We start from the raw sequence: 21,483 nt of genomic DNA, 5'->3' as shown, positions 1-21,483 counted from the left end.
AATGATATAGGAATAAAAATAAAAATTCTTCAGTAACAGGTAGATTTTTTATTCTTTTTGATACTTTTATTTCATTAATTTCCCCTAATTAAGCAAATACAACCCTTAATGTTAAAAATTAAATAAAAACAAAACTTCTAATGATTTTGAAAGGGGGATGTTGAATAATGTTTTTAGAAAATTATATGTTCCAGGGGATCCAGGGCAAATAAATAACAAAGTTTTTGTATTTAAGCAAACCATTGTAATTATTAATCTCTTTAGTCAAACAAGGAATGTAACTGTCGCGGCCCGCCCTACCATATGATTATACATGCTTTGCAGACGTTACTTCATTTGAATAAGATATATTTGTCTGATATACAATAACCTATTCTAATTTTTTTATACAAATGGAGTACCCGTCTACAAAGCATGTATAATCATATGGTAGGGCGGGCCGTGTCAGTTGTATCTCCCTTCTATTTCATAGTCCTTGGTATAGATAAACAAGATAATTTGGGTAATTTTAACTTTTGTATCTTTCGGTGTCTGTGTCTTCAGAACATTAACCATCATTTATCCTGGCGATCAAAATGCTAGTAAATTAAAAATAATGTTTGAAATTCTAAAAAAAATCGATATTTTGACAGGCATCGAGAAAAAATCAACATTGAAATTATACGTGGATTAACAGTTAAGAGATGAGAAAGATTTGCCTATAAAGCCACTGTCGTCGTAATTTCATGTCACCGCCCAGCTAACGAGGGACATGTCCGATTCACATACGATGCGCTTGAAATCTTCTGGTTTAAAAATCGTTAAATTCTAATAATTTCTCCATGTTTATGAAGCAATAAAGTGGAAGTCACTTTGAAGAGTTACTGCAAATGAAATGAACAGTTTTGAATAACAATTCTCTTTGTATTAAATTCATACTTGATCAGATAATCTTTCAATGGTACCGTTGTGAATTGGACTGTAACTCGAACAGGAGAGTAACTTGAAATTACGCTCACAAGTCACAATCCCTTTAACTACATAACCCTCGACTTTTGTTAGAATAATAAATTTCCTTTACAAAATATAATGTGACACTTTGCGTAAAATTAATTATATCAACATTCCTCGAAATATCTCTCTTCATCTTTCTTCTGAGTAAGGTCTGAGGTATTGTGCGAGTTCATTTTTAGATACAGGGTGTCCCGAAACATGACTATAGCACGACGGTTTTAAAGTCATCTTTGAATTATAATTTATTAGTGACATTCAGTCGTCAACCCATTTTGACATATATGATTCTCGAAACAATATTTGCAAAATTCTCCTGGTCCTGCCATTTCCAAATTGTGGTCTGTCTTTTTTGTGTTGTCAATATTACTGGAGATAATATGAATTTCGTTCAGATTTCAATTTTTATTAAATTAACACCAAAATTGTCGAAATCTGAAAAAAATTCTTTATTTCTCCGGTAATATAGAAAGCTCATAAAAGACAGACCACATTTTGGCAACGTTTTGAGTATGACTAGGAGTATTTTGTGACTATTAACTATAGAATTTTAATTCTAAAATTTGGTTTATGAATTAAAGACATAAACTATTTCAAAGACCTTTAAGACGTCTTGCTATTGTCATGTTTCATGGGACACCCTGTATTCTGCGAATTCTAAATCCTCTTACGGACTCGATCCTAGAAAAGCTGCCATGTTACTAATAAATTACTCAAACCTACAATTAAGCTTAAGACTACACAGAGTCCGTGATTCAACCAAATTTGAAAAAAAACCGTAAGTCGAGTCTAAGGGCCGGCAGCTGTCGATCACGTGACCCAACGGTCGTCAGCCGAAGATGACTAGTTAGGTATTAGGAATACGTACCTCTGAATGATGTAAATGTTAAAACAGATGATTTTTATCAGGATTTTACTCCATTGTTAATTTAATGAACTTTAGACGTAATTTTAAGTAAACTTCCATTTATATAGGATATCCGATTCCCAATAGTACCAAATGTGGTTAGTTTGAAGCATAGCGGATCTGTAAAAGAAACGTACGGGATTCATGCGAAAAAGAAAAAAACGTCTTAATCTTTCATATTAACGATAAGAGAAAGAGTACACTGAATCGGGCATCCCCCTCTTTAAGATCACTTGAAATCATGGCGACTGTCCCTTCAAGAAAAGTGAATAAATATGTATTCACTTTGCCTTTTTACACAATTGCAGTATCCTAATTTTGGATTTTTTCAGGCGTTACTGAATATGGTTATTAAAAGCAAACTATATTACCGGTGTGACGTGATAATCAGCCAGGGGGTGAAAAAATGTCCGGGCTACTGCATTTTTTAATAGTTTTGACACTTTCCCCGCAGTATTAAATTATAAAAGCATTTTTAATACACTTTCCAGTTGTAAAATATAGTTATTTTAGTTTTTAAAGTCAGTAACACTAGAAAAAGTTTAAAGAACAATATTACGGTTCGAAAGTCGTCTTCCTCTCTAAGAATTTAAAAAAACATAGATATAGATCACTAGGGCATGTAATATTTATGTGATGTTAAATCGCAATATCATAATATTTAAAGGAATCCATAAAAAGATTTTGTTAAATTTGTTGTTTGAGGCAGCAAAACGGTAGCCCGAACAATATCTCTCGCCCGGTCGGATTCTCACGTCACACCGGCTTTGATGTTCAGAAATTTCCTGTCATATCTTGAGTTTTCCAAATTAAAATCCAACGAGTAATAGATTTTCATTTTTACTGGGACATGAATACACACAAGGTTTTCCTCGTCATGTATAATGGGCCTCCTTGTATTTTCTAAGCTGCTTTCATTGTTAATATTTAAATTATCCACACACACGTGTTGATTGTTTTTTATGCATGAACATAAACTTGACATGTTTCAGTCTTCTAGTGATCTCAACCTCTTTCACATAACAACTAAAAACGTCATGCGTAACAATATTCTTTATGTTACTTACTTACTTTCTAATATAAGGAAGTTTCCTACTTATTATATTAACAGGAAGTTATATTCTTATTTTTAATTTAAGGAAGTTACAAACTTATTTGTTATATGTCGGAATTTACCTAAATATTATTTCATTTTTGGGAAGTAACTTGTTTATTTTTTAATTTTAGGAAGTTACCAACATATTATTTGATTTTTAGGAATTTATTTTGTATTTTTTTTATCTGAAAGTTATTTTCTTCTTATTATATATCTTGGAAGTTATATTTTTATAATTTTTAATAAAGTTTCATACGATGTGTTTTTGAAATAAATATGAAGCGCGCAGTTTTACCAAAACCTTAAAAATTTAATTTTTGGTGAAATTTGTGAGTAATTGCTTAGTTGCTGTATAATATGTTAATGTTTCATGTTCATTTGAATATGTAAAACCATTTGAGCCTTGAAAATCGTCTTCCTTTTCCATAAATTCATGGGTCTCACTGTACCATTTATTATTTTATTTTTCAGACCTAAAAATCAAATAGTTGTACAATGAATGAGGAAAAAACTATTAAGATAAGACCTTATCAAGCTCAAGATCATGCAAGGTAATCAAGATTTTTCTTATCTGAGCTGAAAACTTTAGAATGGTGGATATCAAGATTAATGCTTAAACTCTATAGTTTTACTAAACACAAGATTTTTTTAAAACGCATTCGATATCAAAGAAAAAAGCTAAAAATTTATCCAATCAGAGTGTCATGTTAAGATGTACTCACTCTTTAACTTTTGAAAAACTGGTTTTGATTTCTGGTGTTGATGGTGTCATATCAATTGAACTCAACATCAATTGAACGAACGTAAGTTTTGGATTAGTGTTTATTAAAACTAACCTTTAAAGTCAAAATAGTCCTAAAATATGTATTTTAATAATTTCAAGTTTAAATTTATAATTGTTTAAATCGTCTAAAAGCCGGCCTGTGAACAGCTGACTTTAAATCAATTGGATATTAGCCCAATCGATATAGCATTGTATTTGTAATTGTTATCAAACGTAACTTTTATACAGTAGAAATATCCAAAAAGAGGATTATACAAAGAAAATCAATGCTTGATCTAATTTCTTTATTAATCTGATGACTAATTTTATCTTACGTTAATATTCGTGAAATTGTCTTAACTGCAACCAATTAGGTTTTAATTGTAGAAACCGAACAGCCAATTAGAAGCCGAGAAATTCTAGAATTTTGGCGCACAATCAATTAGAGAACTCTTATTGGTTCGAAGACAGCAGGGATTAAGCAGAAATTCAGAACTTGACAATGGATACAAAAATTTAGCAATAAGGATTAGGGGCATACAATACAAGAGTTGCATTAAAAAACAGCCCAAAGCTGACAACTTTAGAATGGGATACCCTTAATCCTGATTGGTTAATTAACTGGAGATTAAAAACAAGAGGAAAACAAGTATTATTTAATCTGGAGATCAAGCATTGATCTGGATATCCACCATTCTAAAGTTTTCAGCTCTGTTTCATAGTGAAGGTCTGTTTGGATATGGTTGGACTTGAAATGATGGCGATTAAGCGAAAACTGGATGATTCACAATTTTGTAGTTTCTTTTTTAAAAGAAAATCCTTTCGGACTTACGATGCAAAGACAATGAAAGAATGAATTGACAAAAATTAAATGATTTAGGATTTTAAAAAGCTATATCTTCCTCATTATTACTCAGATTTAGGAATAAAGGCACTGTTGTGATTGTGAATCAGGCATAAAGCATTACCTTTGAAAAGGGAATCAACAGTAGTTGGAAGAGGGCTCCGAATTTTTCAGTGTTTATTTTAAAAAACCAAAATTTTTATGTTCATATTTAACTTAATTTACCTTAATTATTATAGAGTAAGAGAACTATTTTTTAAAGGATTAACATCTGGACCAACTGTTAGACACGCATACAAGTGAGTAATATTTAAGTACAATTATAATTAGATATTGCAAATTTCTCATTCGAATTAATGAGTTAATGGGTAATCTTAAAGTCCAACCAATATAATTGTTTTTTACTTTTTGTTAAAATGCAAAAACAATTTGAAAATAAAAGAATTTTATATTTTCAGCGTCAATAAAAAAGTGGAGTTTTAATAAAAGTTTAAGTTCGATTATCTTTTTTTAACCCCCTTTTTTAGAGTTAAATTAAAGACAACAAATTCAGAAAATTCATTTTATTTTAAAGGCGTCTGTTTGACCCAAGAAGGCCAACGTTTGTATTTCAAGTTTTTCTATTTGGTCTTACTTACCTCCTCTCCTCAACATGGATTCTTTTTATTCTAGCAGGTCATATCTAGTTTTCATACTAGCAGGTCATATCTAGTTCTTATACTAGCAGGTCATATCTAGTTTTTATACTAGCAGGCCATATCTAGTTTTTATACTAACAGGTCATATCTATTTTTATACTAGCAGGTCTTATCTAGTTTTTATACTAGCAGGTCACATCTAGTTTTCATACTGGTAGGTCACGTCTAGTTCTATACAACAGGTCACATCTAGTTTTTATACTTGCAGGTCACATCTAGTTTTTATTATTGTGTTGATTTGATTTATATATATTGATATGATTTGATTTGATTTGATTTGATTTGATTTGATTTGATTTAATTTGATTTGATTTGATTTGATTTGATTTGATTTGATTAAATTTGATTTGATTTGATTTGATTTGATTTTATTTTATTTTATTTTATTTTATTTGATTTGATTTGATTTGATTTGATTTGATTTGATTTGATTTGATTTGATTTGATTTGATTTGATTTGATTTGATTTGATTTGATTTGATTTGATTAAATTTGATTTGATTTGATTTGATTTGATTTTATTTTATTTTATTTTATTTTATTTGATTTGATTTGATTCGATTTGATTTGATTTGATTTGATTTGATTTGATTTGATTTGATTTGATATGATTTGATTTGATTTGATTTGATTTGATTTGATTAAATTTAATTTGATTTGATTTGATTTGATTTGATTTGATATTTATAAAATTTTGCATAATTATTACACTAACAGAAAATACAAAGAATCCCACTAAATATGCGGTTTAGTTAAGAGACAACGATCAGAGATTGTCTGTGATCTTTGATATAAATTCAATAGCAAAATTTGATCCGAATTTTTTTCCTTATAATGAGATGGTTACCCCTTCAGAGACGATTGCACGGAAATTGCAATTAGTCCGTGTTGTTGGTTTCAGGGCCCTTGTAACAGGTTTATGGCTGTGCTAAATCATCTAGTAAACCATCAAATACTCAACTGAATGCAGAAACCAAAAATCAAGTTTCAAGCCGTTTTAGAGTTTTGAGTCGTCTTTACAGTCTCATCCTTTGTGGGTAACCCTGTACATCTCGGAAAGCTATTAATTTTCGTGCAACCTTTCTTAATGCACATTTTTCTCCTCTGGATAGTTTTCAAACATCAAAGACGCCAACTTTCGTCTTCAGAGGAATAGTTTTATCGAATTTAGTCCTTGTCACAATCTCTGATTTTCTAATCTATATTTCTTTGCAACCTACTGGCGTGGACCTTATATATTTCAAGCTATGACTTCTGGTAGATCAACTTTTCTTAGTTTTAAATGTCAAAGTTTAATGCCTTCAGGATGCCAATATATATGGATTGAACATTTGAGTTTATAATATTTTCTGTACGCAGTTTTATACTAAATGTTGTTTTTCTAGTTGGTTGTATTCAGCTGATTAACTTACTGGTGCAGTACAATGTATATTATGTATACGCCAGGTATTAGCATGAATTGTAATGACCAAACTAATTTGAGATATAAGTCGTCTTTGTTTAATATTTTAAATAAAAAATTTCTAATATTTGTAATTTGAGTGTTCAGTATTTTCCCAAAGGCATTTTACCAAAGACGACTTCCCAAGTTGCAACTTCCCAATTGTTCAATTTCCCAAGCAGCATCTTACCACAAAAGTTAAGTTAGGCCCGCTGACGCGACGAAGGCTCTTGTGGGGCAGAGCGCTGCGGCTAGGATGGGCTAGGGGGTCGAGCGCTGCGGATAGGATAAACTTGGTAAGTCGCCACTTTGGAAATTGCGCATTTTGGAAGTTGCCGCTTGGGAAAAAGCCTTTGCATCAGTACCTGACATCTTAATTTGTAACTCTTTAATTTATTCTAGACTCGTTGTCAGAGCTTTTACATTTTAAAAATTCTTTACTGGCTTATCAACAATGATCGAAGAAAGATATAACCTCAACGTTTAGGTGCGTTTTTAAGACTGATCTTGTTTGATCAAATATTTAATTCAGATTATCTAAAAACGACTACGTTAAGTGTTAAGCATATTCTTTTATTTCAAAAAATCAATTTTGTTTTGGATGAAAGAGCCTGCACAACTCTTTGTACTCTATGTACCCTATGTTACCTTTAGGCTTTGTACCCTATGTGTTCTATGTACTCCATGTACTCTATGTACTAAATGTATTCTATGAACTCCATGACCTGTATTCAGGAATGCTTTGAATACAGACATGGTGGATCTGGACCTGATAGCCTGGACCAACAATAACAATCAGACAGGTCAAAATATTCTGTTTAGTTTCCTTTTTCATATTTGGTTTTAAATTGTAAAAATTCGTGATTTTGTAAGTTTTTTTAGGCGTCACGTTGTAATTTACAGGTCAAAAACAGTAGCAAATTGTGAAATTAGCGTGGTTTTTGCCTAAAAAATATTCAAAATATTTAATTGTACAACAAACAAAAACTTTTCCCTATTAAAAAAGATGTGCCCGGTTTCCCTCTGCTTCTTATTTTTAGTTGCATATTGTCCACAGATTTAGCCAGAGACTAAGTAAGTATATTCAAAAGCAAATTCAATGGAAAATGTAGTTTTTAATAAGAAAAACATCTTTGAAAAATAAATGAAGATTTACAATTAAGGTTTATGTTCGAAAAAAAAATTGCAAAGTTTACGCGGAAAAAATGAGACAATTGTCATAGTTCAAATAACGCGTTCATTAATTTCCTTCAGTTTGACATGATTTTCTAAATATGACAGGATTTTCTAAATATGACAGGATTTTCTAAATATGACAGGATTTTCTAAATATGACAGGATTTTCTAAATATGACAGGATTTTTGGTGGCAGAAGTGAAAAATCTAGTTGTAGGGATAATTGCATTCAAGAAGGTAATTTATAATCGAGATGAATTAAAATTTTGTCTACAGGGTGTCCCACGAAACATGATAGTTGATGAATAGTTAGGAATGTCTTCTTCCATACACTGTATAAGATATTATTGTAGTTTATTTAGTTACAAAAATCGATGAAAAATTTCAGGAAAAATACATTTTTAACTAGTCACCAACTGTCATGTTTCATGTGACACCCTGTATTTGTAGAGTTTTCCTACAAATATATTGTACAGGGTTACCCTTGAAGTATGGATTACATAAAACGCTTTGAATTAAACAATCTAAGAATTAAATTTAGTTTCCTCTGTGAAATATATAGTCGTTTAATTAATTATGGATGATTTGTAAAAATAAGGAAAATTGCATAAATTCCGTATAGTCGTCTTCGATGTTTAATCATTTGTGGGTAACCTTGGTAACTCTGAAGATCTCAAACTCTGCCTTGAGAATTGCTGTCTGGAGAATGTTTTGCTTTAAAGGACTGTCGTTATAATTTCCAGTGACCCTCCATTTATAAAAAAAGATATGTTCAATTTACAAGAGTACCCATAAAACTTTTATCTGATCAGTAATGTGAGGGATATCGTCGAATTTCTAGCTTTAAAGAATGTTCAATTATGACATTTTCCCCATAGTTTCTTCAGTAGAAATGCGCAAGTCACTTTAGTAAAGAAACCACAAGGGAAATAATTAAACAAGGCTTTCAAGGGTACCGTTGTGGATTTGGGTATTCCATTCTATAAATATAATTGGAAGGTCACTCGAAATTGATACGCCACTTGTTTATAGCACCAATCATCAAACTGCAACTCTATATTTATTCTTCTATATGTATACTTTGCTTGCCTGTCTGTCTGTTTGTTTGTCTGTTTGTATCCAATAAACGTTAAGTCAAAACGGCTGAACTGATCGGGCCCAAATTTTTAGTGGGACCTCTCGTGACCCCAGGGAATGTTTTTGGATGGTCGAAAATTTTGAAAATCCACGAAATATTTTATAAAATCCTCGATTTTTTTTTACTATGCATATAAAGAGAAACTGTTTGTAGTAAAATAAAAGATGGGCGCGAAGCGCCCCTAAAGCCTAGTGTTTTAGGTTTCATTAGGAGAATTGCCAAAATGTAAAAAAAGTATTTCACCGGAGGCCAAAAGTGTTATTTCGATTTCCAACATGGGTACTTTTAAATTTTTTGATAATTGCCCGATCCCTGAATTAAAGGTTTCCCTGCAGGGTGAGCAAGGGTACACCCACTGACCACTGCTTGTACGGGATATCGAAGAGGAAGAGGAATTATATTAATCGGATCAAGATGGAGATCAAAGCCGGGGATGCGCAATACAAAAGTTCTGGAAGCTGAATTTTGACTTAAAATTCAAATAATGATAACTATGTAAAATGCCTTAATATTAAACGGGTTATTATTGATAAATATTATTCAAATGCAACATTAATCGAAAATCCAGAAAGTCTTGCTAGAAAATTGATAAAATTAGTCAAATCAAAAAATTTCTGTCATATGCATCGTTTTGGTTGAGAAATATTTGGTTTTATTAGAATCCCTTTATCAATATTTTGTACTTCAACTTTAAAGGACTGTAAGCATGACCCTCCATTTGTAGATTGTCATGTCCGATTCATAACAGTAACCTTTAAACCTTTGACTGATCCAGGATGAACGACTTAAAAAATAAGTATTTACATTCGAATTTTTGAAAACCGCGTTGAACAAAACATAGTCTGGCTTTGATTTCACACTTTACGCTTACGTACACTCCAGGTGTACGGAAATGTGAACGCCATTCTAGGGATGAACATACTGAGCTCTCTGTCCTCTTTGATAACTTGAAAGGGCAATGTTGAAATTTTGGTAATTCCCTTGCTTGCAGATGCATTTGAAATTACAATTACAGTTCCTTTAAACAAGTATCTGAATATACAGTTCCTTTAAACAATTATCTGAACACAGTTCCTTTAAATAATATCTGAATACAGTTTCTCTCAAACCCAAATCTGAACTGTTAAAAAAAGAGAGATTATAAAAAATGTCCTAATCTCTGATTCAGAAATTTTCATGAACTCGTTCCGGATCCGGATCCGCATAAAAATTAAATGGATCCTAAACAGTGCCATCTACCCCAAGATGTAAGAGCTAAAGCATATTTTTTTTAGGTTGGAGAATTTCTAGAAATTAATAGATTTAGTGTAGATCCAGCATTTAGAAGATTAGGTGAGCACACTCTTTATTTTAAGAAATCCATCCAGCCTACTGTAAGTCTACACCACTATTAATACCTTTCAAGTGCACACCACTATTAATACCTTTCAACTGCACACCACTATTAATACCTTTCAAGTGCACACCACTATTAATACCTTTCAAGTGCACACCACTATTAATACCTTTCAACTGCACACCACTATTAATACCTTTTAACCGCACACCAGTATTAATACCTTTCAAGTGCACACCACTATTAATATCTTTCAAGTGCACACCACTATTAATACCTCTCAAGTGCACACCACTATTAATACCTTTCAAGTGCACGCCACTATTAATACCTTTCAAGTGCACACTACTATTAATACCTCTCAAGTGCACACCACTATTAATACCTTTCAAGTGCACACCACTATTAATACCTTTCAAGTGCACACCACTATTAATACCTTTCAAGTGCACACCACTATTAATACCTCTCAAGTGCCCACCACTATTAATACCTTTCAAGTGCACACCACTAATAATACCTTTCTGCTGAGAGAAAAATGAAAATTATTTTTTCTAACCATGCCTTTTCCAATAATGCCGTAAAACAAACATTACAAAAACCTTGGGAAAAAGTTTTGAGTTCGGAGGCTTCAAAATTTCAACATAAAACAAAACAATTTTTGGTAATAAAGTCTTTAAAAAAATTAAATCAGAAATTCTCTTTAAAAATCTAGAAAATCATTTTCTTTTATTCAGGGATAGGGAAACTGTTGACAGACGAAGTTATGAAGGTATGAAAATTAAAATTGATGGAAAAAATACATTTTCGGATATTCCTGAGAAGAACGAAGTATTTTCAAAGTTAAACAAATCAAAACTATTTTTATGCTGGGTGCTTTAAATAAAATTTTTATGTCGTTTTTAATCCACAAAGTGTTTTATTGAACAACTTAAAAGTTAAAACCATTGCCATAAAACTGTTTTGTTCAAAATGTATTATATCCCATTGTTGTAACATTATTTTCAAAACTGGTTAAAATATAAAGAAATTTGGTTAAATTTATTAATTAAAGCAAATTACCAATACTTTAGATACGCTTAAAAGATGTGAAAGACTTAAAAAAACTAGAAATTAATTATCTAAAATCGAAGAAGAACTTTATTTATTAAATTTTTATTACGATCATAAATGATTAATAATAAAAAATTAATTTTAAAGAACGGAAAGAAACTTGATTGCTGCTGGCTGTTGGCTGCAACTACCTTCGGACAAAAGATTGCTTGTAGTTACTATGAAAGGACAGGTTGGGTGGAGGTTAGTGAAATAAAATAATTTATTTAAAAAATTCTTTTCATAAACGGTTTTCGATGCTTTTTTATATATTAATGATGGAAATAATCGTGGACTTTCTAGGACCATTTATGTATGTCTCATTGAAGCCAAGTCAAGCAATAAAATTGTATAATTTTTTTTAAAAGAAACAGAGAAAATGATATGCTTTTTTTTAATAAAATTGACGATTGACTTAATTAAAAATTTGCCTGTTTGCAAATTGCTGTAGCATCATTAATCTTTGATTTTTGGTTCATTATCTATATTCTGATCGTTCATTATCTGTATTCTGATCGCTCATCATCTGTAGTCTGATCGTTCATATCTATATTCTGATCGTTCATTATCTGTATTCTGATCGTTCAACAAATCCCTTTGTTTAGCAAAAGCCAACATTCTATAGAGATTTTAGTATTTTTTATTTTGTTACCGTAAAAGTATTAACACAAAAAAACTACATTTAAAATTATCATGATTGTTGGGCTACATTGTATCTTGATTTAGGCGAGCAGTTCCCGAGCACCTTTTCTATTCTTCCCTTATTTTATTCATGGCACGGAATTCATTGATTTCCATAAGAAAATTATATAGACTAACATTGATTGGTGAAAACAATTCAACTGAGATCTGAGACGGTAATGCTCAATAGAAATTCAGAGGGATGCCTTCTACTCTCATTTTATAATCCTTATATTTTAAAATCTTTATTTCTATACTTTTTTACATAAATAACTAAAAAATAAATTTTAAATATTTTTAACTGTACCGTAAAAAACTACTTTCAACCAAATAAATTGCCAATCAATCAATCATTTGACAATCGATTTGCTTTCAATTTTTAATCTAATTTTTAATTACTAATTTTAAACAGAGTTCAATTGAATTGAAGTAGAACCCATGTTTTAACTGTAACACATGCTATGCTTGCAAAAGAGTCGATGAAAGCAAAACGATTTTGCAAAAAAATAGACTAAAAAGATCGAAAGAGTAAAAGAATAAATTAAACATAAATGATATCAAAAATTGTTATGAATTAATAAGATGCTTTTTTGTCTAAGTCTTATTTCTTTTTCGCAGACCTTAGTTTATATTTTCAATATTAGTTTAAACTTGACAATTCTAATTTTATACAGGGTGTCCCAAAAAACATGGGAATTCAGTGACGAATTCGATGTCGTCTTTGTTATGAATTAGCATTGTAATACCTAATTCCAAAGCCATAATATTATTATGTCTGCTAGAGTTTATTTTATGAAAACGGTAAATGGCTGTAAAGATGTGTCTATAATGTCTGCACAAGATGAACAGTGAAGACGGACAAGTTTACTCTGTTTGTATACTGCAATTTTCTTATTTTACTAAGAACAACCGTATGCAGTCAAAACATAAACAAACAAAATGTGAACATAGCAGACGAAGCTCTACAGATTACAGCTTTCTCTGTAGGTATCACTATACTAAATCAAAGAATTATTTAAAAAGACGATATCGAATTCGTCACTAAATTCCCATGTTTATTGGGACACCCTGTAAGTTGTGAGTTTGTTATCAAAAATCTTTACAATCCACTAATACCAATTATTTAAAAAATGTAAGCAATATATGTATACGTTACTTTCCAAATGTAGAATGGGGGGGGGGAAATATTCCCACAACCTCCTCTATTTTTTGGATGTTTTGAAATATTTCCTCCTCAAAAACTTAATTTAGTATATTTGTTATATTTTGTAAATAAAGAAAAAAATACTGACTTAAATGTAAATTTAACTTTAAGATATTGAATGGTTTATGTTTCATTTTAAGATTATTTTTAAAACTTGTAAAACAATTCAACTACATTCAATTATGTAGTTAGATTTTTAAGATCATTTTTGCTGTGTCCTATCTGATATTATTAACTAGTCTATGGCTTTGATAAACTGCTCTGCATCCAGCTAATTCTCTATTCCATAAACTAATTATAATTCAAAGAAATTTAGCTTTTCATGCCAGCTCTTTGATGTTCAGGGGGGATTTAAATCCCTCTCCTCATCTCTAAATTCTTGGAAAAACATTTTTTGTCCTAAAGTTCAACCTTCATACATTGTAAATTCTAAGGTGGGGCTGTGCCCTTCTTGCCCCCCCCCCTCTTAAAGCCTAGTTTTAGAATTTCATTCATGTTATTCAGTGAATATATTTCTCCTTTATTTATTTAAGAATCCCTGTATTCTCTTCTTGAATACAAATATGGAGGAGAATAAAGAAGCAAATTACCCATGAAACTGAGCAAATCTCTATTCAAATACAAGAGGAAAATTTTACACAATTTGAATTCAAATTAATGAAGTTGAGACTGAACATTTCTACAATGGTTAAAAGGAAACCTTATTATACAGGGTATAAACCTACAAAGGATGAGACCATGAGGAGTTCTTTTATTCTTTAAGGAATTCTTTATTTCTTTAAGGAATTCTTTATTTCTTTAAGGAATTCTTTAATTCTTTAAGGAATTCTTGAAATTCTTTAAATATGGCTTGTTTTATGTTAAGATAAAGAAAAAAATAAATTTGTAGTTGTAGGAAATCATGAGTATAAGGAAACAGGCCGTATACATTTCATACGTCGTCTCTGAAGTCTCATTCTTTGTGAGTAACCCTGTTTATATGGAACCCTATTTTAGTTTCTATCACTAGGTTGAAACCTTGGATGGTGGGGGGTGCAATTGAAGATAAAACATTTGTTTCATATTTTGTATGGAACCCCTTTTTGGTATTGAAGTTGAATGGAGTATGAATGGAGTATGAAAAGTTGAATGGAGTATAGACAATAGACCAAGTGACCAAAAGTGTTAAAAGACAAGATTTCTTTTGCAAAACTTTACTAATTTTCTGTTATTGAGAAACAAAAACTTAAATTTGTTGCATGTTTTTGTTTGTTACAAAATGTTTGTTTAAAGATGTTATATCTTTTAATTCTCATATTTTCATATTTTTTAGAACAGATTGCCTCAAATACTTCTTAATTTTTTGCAGATTTGAAAGTATTTTTTTGACACATGCTCTAAAATTATGCCATGTCTTTAAAACTTTTAGAAACCCGTGTTTTTTTTTTTTTAAACTATTGTTAGTTAAACTTGGACCTGTTTCAAATATTGAATTCCGTTTAAATTTCAAGAAAACGAAATCGACAGAACGCCAATAGAAATAAATGTCAATGAAACATCACACATCCAAAGGTTGCATGGTTCCTACGTCGAAATTTACAAGAATTTTTACAACTACTACTTTAATTATAAGTAACTAGATTGAGAACCAAGCATTGCCCAGGGTACTCATATATATATACTCCCACCGTTTACCCGCGCTTGGTCATAATTGAGAATTTAGCTATTTTTCCTTTTAAAAGTCGACTCTCATAATCTGAGTTATGACTATGAGTTCCAAACAAACAAACATAGATTACTACTCCATATAAGATAATAAATATGAGAACTGAGAAGCTGCTCTGATTATTGCTTTATATTTACATATATTTATTTTTTTTTTGTTCCTAATTCCTGAACAATCTTTTTATTGTTCCTAAAACCCTGTCCGAATCCTTTAATTTTGTTCCTAATTCCTGAAAATCTTTTTATTGTTCCTAAATCCCTGTCCTAATCCTATATCTTTGTTCCTAATTCCTGAACAATCTTTTTATTGATCCTAAATCCCTGTCCGAATCCTTTAATTTTGTTCCTAATTCCTGAACAATCTTTTAATTGTTCCTAAATCTCTGTTCTAATCCGTGAATTTTGTTCATAAAAGTTAAAAATCTAGTTTTTTAGTCTTTAGTCATTAATTTTGACTCTTTTTGAGTCTTTTAAGTCAAAAAAAATTGTCGCCTGCGCCACGATTTTTTGTTCCTAATTATTAATTTTTTTTTCCTAAAAAATCTTGCCCCCCCCCCTCACTTAAATCATGTATCCGCCCCTGACTGGTATATTCACTGCTCAGGTCTTATTGTTTTCTTTTCTAGGAAAACATCAATTATTTCTAAATATTTGAATATAACTTGAATACAATTACAGGATTAGACTGTAAAGACAACTCAAAACTCTAAAAATATGACAATTTGAAGCTTTGTTTTTGGTTTCGGCATTCAATTAAGTATTTTGATAGTGTAGCGACTCTATGTATTTGATAGAAGCAGAAAGGGAACTATATTAATATTGAATTCTGAAAGAACAACAATAACTATATAACATGTATATTACAGAAATGATTTGGTTTGGTTTATGAATTGGAAGACAACTATTGTTGATCCTCTACAGGAGTCCCCTCATCATCAGCCTCGAACTTATTGAAGAGGATGAGGTTTATCTCAAACTGGCCATCTTTGGTTCCTGTGAGTTGGCAAAGAGGAGAATCTGTTAGGAGAACATGGAATTAGTTTGGGTTTACTCTTAGCTTTAAAACGAGGTGCAGCACGTACAAGTGACAAAGCTGGAGGTCTTCCTCGACAAGGTGGATCTTCTACTACCACAGGAACCTCTGACAGGACTGGTTTCAGTTGGTCCACGGATACACAGTCAGTTTTAAAGCCAACCTGGAGGAGAAAAACTTTGGAAAACAGTCGAGAATCAAGTATGACCTCTGTACAGCAAAAATATGAGAGGCTTCAAGGCATCTGCTCGCACAAATATGTGAGAACAGGACAGTAACTTATTGGAATCTTGTTTTCTGTTTCTAAACCAGGATGGAGAATTAAATGGTGGGATGGAGAAACTGGATTATTCTTTAAAATTCGCTGGATATGTCAGAGGTATTCAACAGAGGGAACCTCATGGTTGTTGAGAAACTCACCAGGCAAAGTTAAAGGAGTTTCAAAAAGAACTTCTGTGGAGCAAACTGCTGAAACATCTCTGGGAACATTCTGAATCCTAGGAGAATCAGAGGGGGGATGAGGAAACTATTCAGAACCTGTCAACCTAGCTCAGAGGGAAACTTTCAGCTGGCGGTGGAAAAGTTCCACGAAGCCATTAGCTTGAGGGTGAGACCAAATGGAGGACGTCAATTGTGATCCTCAATCGGAGGTGATGACTTAGGGAATTCCGAACAGAGGGATCCAATATCTCAACAGGGCTCCAGCACATTCTGAGACTGTTATAGACTTGACAGTTACTGCCTCCAGCCATCTAGAGGTGCTGTCCAATGTGGTGAGAATTCCAGTTGATGTATCACACCACAGTTTGGATCCAGAGAAAGGAACAGAAACTGCAGTCAGGGCGGAGGAACAGCAGAGAGATTGAACCTTTGGACAGGAATATTGAAGGACAGCAGCTACTGTAGAAACTACATGAGGAGGCGAAGATTTAAAAGTTGAGGTGGAGCATGATGAACAAGATACCTCTGGTTTGGGTCTAGAGAGAGCATCTGCAACCACGTTTTCAGAACCTGGAAGATGAGTGATTCTGCAGTCAAACTCGGAGATGTAGGAGAGACAAGGTTGCTGCATGGCGGACCAGGGCATGAGAAGTCCTAAACAAGGCATGAGTTAAGGGTTTGTGGTCGAAGAACTAAACAAACTCTTTACCTTCTAGTAAGAACTGGAAATGGCGGAGGGAAGAGTAAGCAGCTAGCAGCTCTCTATCAAAGGCATAGTATCTTAATTCCACAGAGGAACCTGCTGCTTCTTGCTGGAAAACTGCTCCAACGTGGGAACTTAATGCTTCGAGGGAGAAGAAGATTCTGGCGGTTTGATCAGAGTGAACCAGGGTTGGAACAGACCTGGCGGCAGAGAATGAGTCCAGCATGGATTGGGACAAATTTAAGGACACAACGTTTCCCTTCAAAGCTTCAGTTAGGGGGAAAAGAAGACCTGCTGCACCACAAATGAAACGCCTGTAGAATTTGATAATTCCTAGAAAGCGTTGTAAACCTTTCTTATTAAAGGGTTAGGGAAAGGCAGAGATCACATCAGTGTGTTTGGACAAGAAAACAAAAACTTTTGCAGAAACTCTCATCCCAAGGTAGTCGAGTGAAGGAGCTGCAAAAGCACACTTGTCTGGGTTTAAACTGAGGCCATGGAGGCAAAGTCTGTCTAGAACCTGGGGAACATGTTGAAGATGAGACTGGATATCTGGACTGGAAATGAGTATATCATCGACATATATGAAGCAGTGTGGGAGTTCTATAAGTATCTGGTTCATGAGGCGCTGGAAAGTACATCCTGTATTCTGTAAACAGAAAGGCATCTTATCCATTTAAAAAGACCAAAAGGCAAAATAACTGCCATCTTAGGAATGTCTTCAGGGGACATTGGATCTTGGTAATACCCCTTAGTCAAATCCAGCTTGGTGAAGATCTTGCACCTGTTCAGTCTTGATGTGAAATCAGCAAAATTTGGAAGAGAATAACTATCAGGGACAGTCTGTGTATTGAGATGGTGGTAAAAACTGCAAGGTCTACAAGATCCATCTAGTTTCTGGACCATGTGGAGCAGACTTGCCCAAGAAGAGGATGAACAGCAAATTCTTTTCAAGGTTGATGAGGGAAAACAGATACAGACACTCTGGTGTCTACTAGGAACCTTGATCAGGAAAGGACTTTTTTCAGAAAAATCAGGTTATTTGACGAGGAATCTGTGGGAATTGTGTTCAATAATCCCCGCCATTGATTTGTTTGCCTAGTAGGAACATAGTAGGGACCTTCACTGGGCTGCTTCGTCTTCCCAGGTGCAGTGATAACAATATCAGAGGAACCACATGAGGGGTTTGAAGACGCTGTAGATGCTGATTTCCATCCTCCAGAGGAACCCTTGCGTTGCAGAGCATTTACATCCTGGAGACATTCATCAAAGAGAATGTGCACAGTGCCAGATTTACCATCGATAGTCCACAATTCATCCTCCTTAAGGGCCATTCTTTGAGGGTCATTTATCGACTCAGTGAGCAGTTGAGATCTAAAAAAGATCCTGGCTTCTTGTCCTTGGGGAGCCTAGCATTAGCATCAGCTCTGAGGGACGCTGGTCTGAAAGAAGGCGGAGACTTAATTAACCATTGGAATAGAGCCTCATAAGGATCGTTTGGAGGTGATCTAACTAAATCCAGGAGATGACAGGCAACATTTTGGGGCAAGGCAGCTACACGGTGAGTTAACTTAGTACGAGAGGCAGTAATCCTCTTATTCTCAAACTGAGCTTCTACTTGAATAAACCAGAATTCCGAAAAATCGGTCATAAAGGTTAGCACCTTCACAAAGATAGTTGTCAAAGGAACTGGATCAAAGAACAGCTGGAGTCTTGGCCATTGCTACAGCTGAAAAGGGAAAAGAAATGGATTTGAATCACTGGAAACCTTACTATAGTGTATGGGCATGAAAATCGCAGGGACCCTCTTTTATAGTTTACAAAATGATTAAGCACAGAAATAAACTAGTTTCAGCCTTCAAGGAACTCGGAAAGCAAGAAAACGGACTAAACAAATTCCGTACAATCGTTTTTGAAGTTGTGTCCTTTGTGGGTAACCCTGTATATAATTCCAACATTTGAAAACACCTTTACGAAAATGTTTGATATAATATCATCTAAATTTTTTAAATGATTCTTTCTCTTTGACCGTCGTGGAATTATTCACATTTATGTCAAAACCATAACGTTTGAATCCTGAATCTTTTTTACATTTAAAGTGCATTTAGATTTTTTTAATGTTCTACATTTACAGGAATGACATGGGGTCATACATGTTTTGATTATTCACCATAAATACGAAAAAAGTATTTAGTCGTTTTTGACGCATTCAGAGTTTTTTAGAGCTGTAGTTTATTTTTTCTTTTCTTTTTCATTTAGAAATCATTTAAAGGTTTTACTTAAAGGGACTGTAAGCGTAATTTCAAGTGACCCTCCATGCAAAAATGTCCGATTTACAAAGATACTCTAAAAGTTCTTTCCTGAACAAGAATAAATTAGATTTTACTGTTTTTTTATTTTTATTTGCATGTTCTTTGCGAATGTAACTTGCACATTTTTTACTGATAACAAGCAAAGGAGAAATTATCAGAATTAAACTTTTTTCGAGTTGGGAAAACGACGTTTTCTTCCACATTTTTGATCAGATTAAGGTTTCAAGAGTACCGTTTCAAATCGGGCATTGCCATCTTTGCATGGAGGATCGCTTTACATTAAGCTTATAGTCCCTTCTCATCTTTTGTTGATAACTCTGTATATTCTACTGAAAAATTTCACAGAATAATTTGTTTGGATATCATTTGCATAGTCTAATTGTTTAAACATTTTTAGAATTGCATACAATTCGTTCAATTTTTCTTTCATTAAATATTGTGGAATTTTTAATAAGGGTTTTATTGTTTAGATTGTTAAAAGCAGTAAACAACGGATGATGGGTTTATTTTGATTTTATTTCAGAAATCCTCCCAAATTCCGCAGTGCAAATAAATATGTCTTAACAATGCAGTATTTTGCACAACATAAAAAGATTTATCTAAAAATTTGGTAACAAAACATTTTATTTGTTTTGAAATCTTCTAGATTGTCTTGATTTGATGGATTCAATAATATGATTAAAATATCTACTGGGTGTCCCAATAAACATGGTAACTGACGTAGGGACGAATTCGAGATCGCCTTTCTTTAGAATTAGCAATGTAATGCACGATTTCATAAGCAATAATAGAATTCTGTCTGCAAGAGTTTATTTTATGAAAACGGTAAATGAAAGGTAGGTATCATTAGTATCACTATACTAAATCCAAGAATTATTTAAAAAGACGATATCGAAACATCACTCAATTCCCATGTTTATTGGGACACCCTGTGTTATCATTATTAAAAATCTGAAACAAATTGTGATTTATTCACTATATTTTTTGCATACAAAAAGATAAAAAATATAACTCAAAAAATCCTTTTTTCTTGCAAAAGGTTTTAAATCTGAGTCTAACACAAATTGTTTTTATAATATACAGGGTGTCCCAATAAACATGGGAATTCAGTGACGAATTCGATATCGTCTTTTAAGATAATTCTTTAATTCAGTATAGTGATGCCTACTGAGAAAGCTGTAATCTGTAAGAGTTTCGTCTGCTATGTACACATTTTGTTTGTTTATGTTTTGACTGCATACGGTTGTACTTAGTAAAACAAGAAAATTGCAGTATACAAACAGAGTAAACTTGTCCGTCTTCACTGTTCATCTTGCGGAGACATTATAGACACATCTTTACAGTCTTTTACCCTTTTCATAAAATAAACTCTAGCAGACATAATAATATTATGGCTTTTGAAATTAGGTATTACAATGCTAATTCATAACAAAGACGATATGCAAATCGTCACTGAATTCCCATGTTTTTTGGGACACCCTGTATTTAAAAAATTCAGGAAGCGAATTTTTAAAATCCTCTTTTCACATTTAGCATTAAATCAGTAATGGGTATTATTTATTTGTTGAATTTGCAATGATCGTAAAAACGGTGTTTGAGAATTATGAATTTTCCGCAATATAAATTTTGTATCTTTGTTGTCGTTTATCCTTCACGCATTTAGTTCTGAGCTGAAAACTTTAGAATCCGATATCCTTAATCCCGATTACTTAATCTGAGTATCCAATGGACACACTTTTGATTCTTTACTCGTTCTTTCTTGGATAAAATTATACAGAAAAATCAAAAACCGGTTTTAAAAATAAGAGAGTTCCGCCCGTTTCTGTATATTATCTTAAATGGCGCGCAAAATTTTAAATTTATTGGCTTCATATCCACGACTCTGATTGGTTGAATTTTATACAGTTTTCAGGATACAAGTACA

General features: G+C 32.6%; 1 protein-coding gene across 2 annotated transcripts; it reads left to right on the top strand.

Annotated features, from left to right (window-relative positions):
* Nucleotides 1-3,311: 3,311 nt before the first annotated feature.
* LOC111714301 (probable N-acetyltransferase CML1) lies at nt 3,312-13,403 on the top strand. 2 transcript variants are annotated; one of them, XM_023489376.1, is made up of 11 exons: nt 3,312-3,544; nt 4,840-4,899; nt 5,175-5,275; nt 6,684-6,744; nt 7,475-7,542; nt 8,097-8,152; nt 10,328-10,385; nt 11,127-11,161; nt 11,590-11,685; nt 12,208-12,837; nt 13,238-13,403. In XM_023489376.1, exons 1-10 carry the CDS (start codon nt 3,489-3,491, stop codon nt 12,292-12,294), a joined length of 678 nt encoding a protein of 225 aa, XP_023345144.1. In that variant the 5' UTR covers nt 3,312-3,488; the 3' UTR covers nt 12,295-12,837; nt 13,238-13,403. The 2 variants fall into 2 exon arrangements, with proteins under 2 accessions (XP_023345144.1, XP_023345145.1); XM_023489377.1 differs by having other exon boundaries at nt 3,456-3,544; nt 4,863-4,899.
* The last annotated feature ends 8,080 nt before the right edge of the window (nt 13,404-21,483 follow it).

The sequence above is a fragment of the Eurytemora carolleeae genome, unplaced genomic scaffold (genome assembly GCF_000591075.1).
Source record: "Eurytemora carolleeae unplaced genomic scaffold, Eaff_2.0 scaffold569, whole genome shotgun sequence".
NCBI classification, from domain to species: Eukaryota; Metazoa; Arthropoda; class Copepoda; order Calanoida; family Temoridae; genus Eurytemora; species Eurytemora carolleeae.
This window is presented reverse-complemented; position numbering and strand designations above follow the sequence as displayed.

Coding starts and splice junctions, on each gene's coding strand:
- LOC111714301 (XM_023489376.1), top strand. CDS start 3,489: ATGAATGAGGAAAAAACTATTAAGATAAGACCTTATCAAGCTCAAGAT. Junction 4,900..5,174: donor ACTGTTAGACACGCATACAA/GTGAGTAATATT, acceptor TTTATTTTAAAG/GCGTCTGTTTGACCCAAGAA. Junction 8,153..10,327: donor GGATAATTGCATTCAAGAAG/GTAATTTATAAT, acceptor TATTTTTTTTAG/GTTGGAGAATTTCTAGAAAT.